Raw genomic sequence first — 8,536 nt, 5'->3', positions numbered from 1 at the left:
TTTTTTTTTTAAAGAGCTCTGTTTTTTGTAGATGGGGCAGGGAGGGATTAACCTGTGGAACCAAGCTGACTTTCACTAATTTACTCCATTTCATTCCAGTCTCAAAAGTGGGACTCTCTAATTTGGAGCCCCCAAGCTGTGTGGTCTCTGAGGAATTAAATGGCAGCCTCCAGGCTGCAGGGCCCCCCCAACTCTGGGTGCAACAGCAGATGGTCTTCAGGCTCCCCTTCCTTCTGGCTTCCCTTGCCAGCCTCCACCCCAGGGGCACAGCCTAGCTTGGCTTGGTGCAGTCCAGAGGCTTTTGGCTCCTTTTGCTCTAAAGATGGACAGCCCTGTGCCACTAACTGAAGAGGGCTAGATTCAGCTCAGGTGGTCATGCGACTGTGCCCTGTAATAATAAGGAAGAGCTGTGGGCTTAGGGGTGGAGGGGCTTTGACTTTAAAAATCAGTACTGCAGCTATAGGGGGAGGGGGTTGTTTTTCAGGGGGATTTTTTTTGGTTTTATTTTTAAATAACTAAAACCCAATCTGCTCACCTAGCAGGTGGTCTCCCCAGCTCACTGGGAAGGATCACAAGATGCTTTCTATGAGCTTTTGCGAGAATTGGGCACCTTTTTTAGATTATAAATTTTGGCCTGTGGGGTTTTCCTTCTGTTAAGGGCACGGATCTTTGAGAGCTCTTGGTGCTCTGAAGTGCCTGATGATTGGAGGAGGGCCAATGTGGTGCCTATCTTCAAGAAAGGGCGGAAAGTAGATCTGGCAAACTACAGGCCCATCAGCCTGACCTCTATCCTGAGGAAGGTTTTGGAAAAGATTATCAAGGAGGCCATCCTTAACAGACTAGCTGAAGGCAGTATCCTGAGGGATACCCAGCATGGGTTTGTTGAGATGGGTCACCTGGTCATAAAAGGAAATGCGGGTAGGTCTTGCTTGACCAATCACCTGGACAAAGGGGAAGAGATGGTCATATACCTTGACTTTAAAAAAGCCTTCGATCTGGTATCCCACGATCACCTCTTGGCTAGACTGGCTAACTGCAGCCTCGACCTCACCATGATCCGCTGGCTGGGGACCTGGCTCTGCGGTAGGACCCAGAGGGTGGTGGTTGACAGGAGCCGATCGTCTTGGTGCGCTGTGACCAGTGGGGTCCCACAGGGCTCTGTCCTAGGGCCTATACTGTTTACATCTTCATCAGTGATGTGGATGTTGGTGTCAGAAGTGGACTGGCCAAGTTCACCAACAACACCAAGCTCTGGGGTAAAGCATCCACATCCAAGGACAGGAGGGTGATCCAGGTGGATCTGGACAGACTCATGAAATGGGCAGATGAGAGCCTGATAGTGTTCAACACCGAAAAATGCAAGGTTCTCCACCTTGGGAGGAAAAACCTGTGCCATGCTTATAGGCTTGGTAGTGCTATGCTGGCTGGCACTACAGATGAAAAGGACTTGGGGGTCATGGTTGACCACAAGATGAACGTGAGCCTTCAGTGTGATGCTGTGGCTAGTAAAGCGAGCAAAACGCTGGCTTGCATCCATAGATGCTTCTCAAGCAGATCCCGGGATGTCATTTTCCTGCTGTACTTGGTTTTGGTGAGGCCGCAGCTGGAGTACTGTGTCCAGTTTTGGGCTCCACAACTCCACGTGCCTTTTGAAAAGTTGGAGGGTGCAGAGGAGAGCCACGCGCATGATCAGAGGTCAGGAAGACAGGCCTTATGACGAGAGGCTGAGAGCCATGGGACTCTTCACCCCTGAGCCTGTGCTTTTCTAGGCTGATCTAGTGACCACCTATAAGTTTTTATCAGGGGTGTTCACCAGGATCTAGGGGAACATCTGTTCACCAGAGCACCCCAAGGGACGACAAGATCGGACGGTCACAAACTCCACTGTGACCGATTCAGGCTGGACATAAGAAAGAACTTCTTCACTGTCCAAGCCCCCCAAGGTCTGGAATAGACTGCTGCCAGAGGCAGTTCAAGCGCCCACTTTGAACGCCTTCAAGACGCATTTGGATGCTTGTCTTACTGGGTTCCTATGATCTCTGCTGACTTCCTGCCCTTGAGGCAGGGAGCTGGACTCGATGATCCTCCGGGGTCCCTTCCAGCCCAAATGTCTATGAAATCTTAAGAGGGTGCTTGGCCTAATGTCATACCATGCACAAGTCTCGGTAGGTTCAGCTAATGCATATAGCAAGGGCTGGGTTTAAGCGACTGGTTTTTGGGTGTTTTTTTTTTTTTTCCCCTGAGGTTGCTGTTTTTAGGTTTGTATAGCATTTGGGGGCAGTACTGAGCTGCTTGTGCCTTTCTAGAATTAAAATGGTAAATCCTTGTATTGACTCTTTAGTCACTAGAAACCTGTAGGTCCTCAGTACCTCATAGCCTGACTTCTCCCCCCTGCTTATTCTGGATTACATAGGTATTTGCCCTGTGAACCGTCACTCCATAGATTTCATCCTATCCAAGAATGGCACTGGCAACGCAGTGATCATTGTGGTGGGGGGAGCAGCAGAGTCCCTGAACTGCACGCCTGGGAAGAACTCGGTGACTCTGAAAAATCGGAAAGGATTTGTAAAGCTGGCTCTTCGGCATGGGTAAGAGGTGGGCTCAGGTTGGTGTCTCTGTCAGCCTTCTGCATCCAGGACCCACTTCCCATGTTCTTTCCGTCGTTCGGTTCACTCCTCCCTGCTGATATAATGGAGCCTTCCCACTGTCTGTCTGCATCGGAGAAATTTCAGGCACGGGAGTGTCCTTGCTGTTGCTTTGGCAGAGGCATGTGACATGATTTGCGGTGGAAGCAACCCATCCCAGAGCAGAAATCCTTCTGTTAGTGCCCCTTCCCTCCCAGCTTCTGCGGCACAGGCTGTGGCTGCTCTGCCACCTGCACCAAAGGAGGAAGCCTTTTCATTTCCAGAGCTTTGACTCAGTCTTCATCCAGGGCCAGTTCCACAGTGTTGTCCTGTCCTGAAATATATGAACCAGCAAGCAGCTGAAGTGCTGGCTTCCCTTCCCCCTCCTTATGCAAGGGATTTACAGAGTTCACATCCCTGTGTGCTGCTTTTTTCTTTTTTTGTACACATTAAAGCATACTGGTTCTCTTACTGTATGTTATAGTAGTGCCAAATGGTCCCAGCTGAGATCAGAGCCCCTTGGGCTACAGACGCTTCATAAATGTAAGCAGTCCTTCTCTAAAGACATTGTAATCTGAAGTGACCAATAGCTGCACAAGAAAATGGGGGTAAATGCCCCAGCCTTATCAAGTCTGATAGGAGCAGTTTGTCCTGTGCTTCTAAACTGGAAACCAGAAGGACAAGGGACTAACTTAGGGTAACACTGAGTTTGTGGCAGAGCAGGAATCCAACCCAGATCTCCTAAGTGTTTGATGTCTTGACCAACACCATAGGACCCACTGTAGCAGGTAGGATCTGGCTGACCACAGCAGCTGCCAGCCATAGCAGGAGCTTGTTGGGATGCTTCAGGTCAAAAGTTCCAGTAAATACAGCCTGCAAAATGCTGTTGGAGACGCTGCCTACACTCTCCACTTTTTTTTTTCCTTCTTACTCGTCTGCATGGAGCTGGGACCCTGACCTCTCTATCCAGTTCTAACACCCCTTTGCCTTCCCTCCTTCTAGGGCAGATCTAGTTCCTGTGTACTCATTTGGTGAGAACGAGGTATACAAGCAGGTGATCTTTGAGGAGGGCTGCTGGGGCAGATGGGTCCAGAAGAAGTTTCAGAAGTACATCGGCTTTGCTCCATGCGTCTTTCATGGCCGTGGCCTCTTCTCTTCCAACACCTGGGGTTTGATCCCTTACCCTAACCCCATCACTACAGTTGGTGAGTCCTGCTGTTAGCCCTCACGGTGCTGAGCTGTTGCATTTCTAGGTGGAGGAGGCCAATTCAGTTACCTGTACTGGGGTTTGGAGCAGGGCCGAGAACCCTTCTTTCCAAGATGGACTGAGTCCCTTGCTTCTTCACTCTGATTTGTCCAGCTAGAGGCTATTATTCTAGGTGGCTTTCTAGATGAACGTGACATGGGCCCAAGCCCCTTAATCTCATCCTAAAGTAGCAAAGCCCTTCAGGAGGGAGAAACAACCAGCGTCTTTCCAGGAGTCACTTTAGGGTAGATGCTGGGTGGCTAATGCACTTTAACTCTGCTCCTAATTGGATCTACCAGGAATAAAGCTCTTGCTGAAGGATGCACAGAATCTAGGTAACCATGCAATTCCCCAAGCGCTGCTTTAAGTCTAGAGCCCTCAGACTTCTCTGCTTCCTCTCTCCACGTGGAGCCTATCTAGTATCCCACTTAGTAGTGTATGGCAGTGGCTCTTGGGAACATGGTGTGAACACCTGGTGAATCAGTAGCCAACTCTAGCATGCACAAGGCTTGTTTGATTTGGTGTGGCCCATTCATGAACAGTGTGTACTAGTCAGACCTGCCAGCGTGGTTCGGCATGTCAAGTCCCAGGAAGCACCAAGCTCTGACTCTCCACCCTGTATAACGCAGCATCACTCCTGCCCCTTGCTGGGGACATGGTTGGGAGCAACCACTGGCCTGTAATGGCAGCAAATTTATAACCTCTTGTCTTGGTGCCGGGGGCACCATGTGCTACAGGGTAGCTTTGTGCAAGTATGGTGTAGATGCTGCATGCTTTGCTGCAAGAAGGGGATTCTGTGGTATGGTTATTTTGCCATGGTAACTTCATTTCTGATCCGGTACCTGTTGAAGTCGGTGGAGGATGAGCCTCTTGCTGGGGTAGATGATTCGGAAGTGAGCTGCATCTACGTTGTTGTAACTGGAGCATTGAATGAGAATAATTCGGCTACAGTATGCACAAACTCGACTTCGTTCTTATTTACAGAGAATAAAACTGCTGCTGTGTCTTGTTTTGTGTTGTTTTTTCTTTTGGGGCGGACTAAACTCTAACTTTCCTTGTATTTTCACCCTCTTTCAGTTGGGGAGGCGATCACCGTCCCAAAAACAGCTCATCCCACCCAGAAGGAAGTCGACCTTTATCACAGCATGTACGTGAGCTCACTGAGTAAGCTCTTTGACAAGTACAAGGCTAAGTTTGGCCTGCCAGAGACGGAGGTCTTGGAAGTCGACTGAAAGGGTGACATTTGACTTGGTGGGTGCTCCCTCTTGGAACTGGCCCCACAGACATTTTCTCCAGGACTCCAGATGTCTGTTCGATAAATCTAAAAGTGCGCGTGGGTGCAGATGGCAGTGTTGGTTTTAAAGGAAAGCAACTGTTTAATCTCCAGATCGACAGTTTTTAAAATAAATCTTGCTTCGGATGCATCCCTTAATACATGACTCTTGCTATCAAAAAAACGAAACAAAAAACCCTCTCTCCTGTTTCCCATGTCCCCAGAAGTTGGAATGGGATGGGGGGGGGGGATGGGAAATGTGCTGGCTTCATGTATACTGTTCTCATACTCTTGACAGCCAGTGACAGCGTGGGGAGTACTGAGTCTACATCGCCCCAGCAGTGGCACAGATTCTGCTGGGATGGTAGGGCCCATTTTGCAGCGAAAAAAAAATGAAGCACTTGCCTGATTTTTAGATCATGGCCTTAACTAGATCAGGTTCATTGCACAATAACAGCCCTCTTTAGTTGGAGCACAAAGGCATTTGGAGTTAGAAATGCCCCCTCTGGAAGCACAAATAATGCAATTTGGTTGGGATCTCATGTGGCTTCTGCTGCGCATGGGGTTGGAAACCAAAGAACTTGTCTCTCAAACCTTGCTATTTCCCTACATGGTGTTGGATAATTAACTGCCCCAAAATACCTCCCTGTCCCTCTGTGAGCATCTGACTTGTGATGGTATTTGAATGTGTGGTGGTGAAGGAGGTTTGGGAAGCTTGCAATGAGCCCGCAATACTTTAAATTCCAGCAGTATTGGGAGGTGTAATTTTCATGTGAATGCAACGAGCGGTGGCAACCACTGAGACTTCTGCGTAGGAGTAAACCCAAGGAGACTTGTTCATGCACATGAAATTGTGCATGTTCCCAGGGTCCAGGCTGATGCATGATGTTGGGAGTAATTTCTCCTGTTTTTTTAAAGCTTTTAGATGTATTGATTCTAATCTTCAATCCAGTGGATGTAAGAGTCGCCTTTCTGCACAGGACCAACACTAACTGGTTTTTAAATGTTTCTGTAAATGTTTACATGGATGTTGATGCTTGTAGTGAGACTTGCTGTTCAAAGTATTGATGTGTTTGAAGCGTTGCACTACTGCATGTGTAACCTGCCTTCAGCAGTTCCTCGGTGAGTGTATTGAAGCTCTGCAATTGTGCCTTTGTCTCGGGTGAGAGGCCGAGGCTTCTTATTTCTGGAATTTTGCGTCGTAAGACCAAACAAAGTGTTTGATCCTTTGGTGGGGTGTTGTAACCGCACCCGCCCATTTTGTACAAAATTTATAAAAAATAAAAGATGAGCAAAAACTTGTGCATGTGTTCCTGTATCCTTCCCCTGTACAGGGTTCAGCCAGGCAACTCTATTCCCTGCAAGCTGTCTCTTGAAATTTTTGCTTTTATTTACATTTTCTACTCAAGTGGTGCTCCAGTGCTTTTTGAGGCTTTTCCTTTAATGGGGCACCCTAATTTTGCGAACTTGCAATCAAAGGAGACTTGAAACTGAGTGAGAACATCAACATGAGGGTTCCATACGTTGCTGTAAATTGATTTAATGGCTGGAGTGAACTTGCATGAAGTCTCTTGGGGGTCTCTGCCAGGTCAATCCCTGGGCATGTGTATTAAGGTAATAATGCCTAGCAAATTAGGGAGATGCTTTACCAGTTGAGCTATAATAAGTTGGAAATGGTGTCTAGACACCCAGGTTTCCTGCCTGGTGTGAGAACTGACAAAATACAAGAAGCTTGTACTGCAAGCATTTCATTCCTGCCAATAGGGTTAGGTATTAGAACCAATCTACTGCAGCATGGGTCCTGAACCACTGTTTTTTCAGGCTCAGAGATGATGAGCCTCAGAACAGTAGCTGGTCCCTTATGTGTTGCTGGTGAACAATTTTTGGAAAGCTAGCATCCGAGTGAATTGCCGCATTGTGTATCCAGCAAGGAGCAGAGCTGGGCTTAGTCACTTGGCTCTTGGCTTCCAGTTCTAAGCATGAGGCTAAAGCGTTCCTGTAAATACTTTTTGTTCAGGACCCACTTTGTTAATTGGCTCCAACCAGGGTGGGAATGGCATTTTTGAGATGATAAAGTCAGGGCAGGAGAATGTCCTAGGAATGCCAGAGTGACCAAAATCCACCCCTTCAAAGGGCTGGTGGAAATGGAGGAGGCAAGTGGTAAGGACAGTGCATCCCTATGAGCACAGAATTGCCTAAGCCACTGCTCTGAAGCGACTCCCCTCTCGAGACTAGACAAATCATCCCTCACAAGTGATTCACTGCTAGGATTTCTCTTCTAGCATTTTTCAGTTTCTGAGCCTTGGCACTGGACTAAACAGGAGGCTGATATTTAAAAACCAACATTTCTTTTTTTTTCTTTCCCCCCCCATGCCTGGTTCAGTGTTGGATCATAAACTCCGTAGTGAGGAGTGCCAGTGGGACAGAAAGGCAGTTGGCTGCCAAATCTGAGTCTTGCCCCTCTCCTCTCTGATCCTAGAAGGTAGCCTGTGAGCTCTCCTGGCAAACATGGATGAAGGCAGTTAAGCTGAAGCTGAGGCTGAAGTCCTAGCCTGCTGCTTCCATCTGCCTTGCGCTGCAAGCTGTTAATCCCAATATATTTATTCACTGATAACTTTGCCAGTGAGGGATATTAGGTCTTGGGGCTCTTCTTTTACCCTCCCTTTTGCTGCAGGAGCAGCAACAGCAGAGATGGCATGAAGTGAGCACAAAGCTCTCACGAGAGCTTCTAGACTCCCCCTTGCCTCTGGGCAGCAGGTGCAAAGAAGCAGCCAGCTTGTGCCTGAGATGCTGCTTTGCTTCTAGAAATGATTTGCACCCCCTGCTTTGCCCTTGTGGAAGGGGATTTGGATCACTGATGCAAGGCCTTCCTGAGGACTGGAGCCTGGGCTCCTGCACCCTTTGCAGGCATCAAGCTCTGGGGAGTGTAGTCAAGGGCAATGCAAGAGGAGCTGTGCAGTGTTGTGTGTGCTCTTATCGGTCTTCCTTGCACAGTTCGGTAGGAAGGGCAAATGTAAGGAGAGCTGGAAGGGACCACAGACTTGCCTCCTGTGGTGGCACTCCATCTTTTGACCCCATGAGCCAGGTGAGTAGCAAGGGGCCAGTCTGTGTGCCAAGATTGGGCCCTGCATGGCCTCAGCTGTCTCCTGTGCACTGGGATCAGGCCTTGGAGCCCCATGCACTGGGAATAGGCCCTGATCTAGCATACAGGGCCAAGTCCTGTGGGGCTTGATCTGGATCGGGGGCTGAACATCCCCAGTCTAGTCTAATCCCCTGCACATGTGCAGGAGTAGATGTTCCTAAAAAATCCTGGAAGGGGAGTTGAGACTGGCCAAAGCCTCAGACTAATATCCCTGGTTCAGACAGCCAGTCCAACGTTCCCAACTGAGTACC

The 8,536-nt window shown here is 48.7% G+C and overlaps 1 protein-coding gene across 1 annotated transcript in view; it reads left to right on the top strand.

Annotated features, from left to right (window-relative positions):
- DGAT2 (diacylglycerol O-acyltransferase 2) overlaps positions 1–6,445 on the top strand; it is a 30,211-nt gene extending 23,766 nt beyond the window's left edge. Inside the window, exons 6-8 of the mRNA XM_019530513.1 lie at positions 2,414–2,588; positions 3,627–3,829; positions 4,948–6,445. Coding sequence (XP_019386058.1) covers positions 2,414–2,588; positions 3,627–3,829; positions 4,948–5,102 — 533 coding nt within the window. The 3' untranslated portion in view covers positions 5,103–6,445. The remainder of the gene's footprint in view (positions 1–2,413; positions 2,589–3,626; positions 3,830–4,947) is intronic.
- Positions 6,446–8,536: the final 2,091 nt, after the last annotated feature.

This window comes from Crocodylus porosus, unplaced genomic scaffold (genome assembly GCF_001723895.1).
Source record: "Crocodylus porosus isolate Cpor-Errol unplaced genomic scaffold, CroPor_comp1, whole genome shotgun sequence".
Lineage (NCBI taxonomy): Eukaryota > Metazoa > Chordata > Crocodylia > Crocodylidae > Crocodylus > Crocodylus porosus.
The sequence above is the reverse complement of the archived record's forward strand: the minus strand, read 5'-3'. Positions and strand labels throughout refer to the sequence as shown.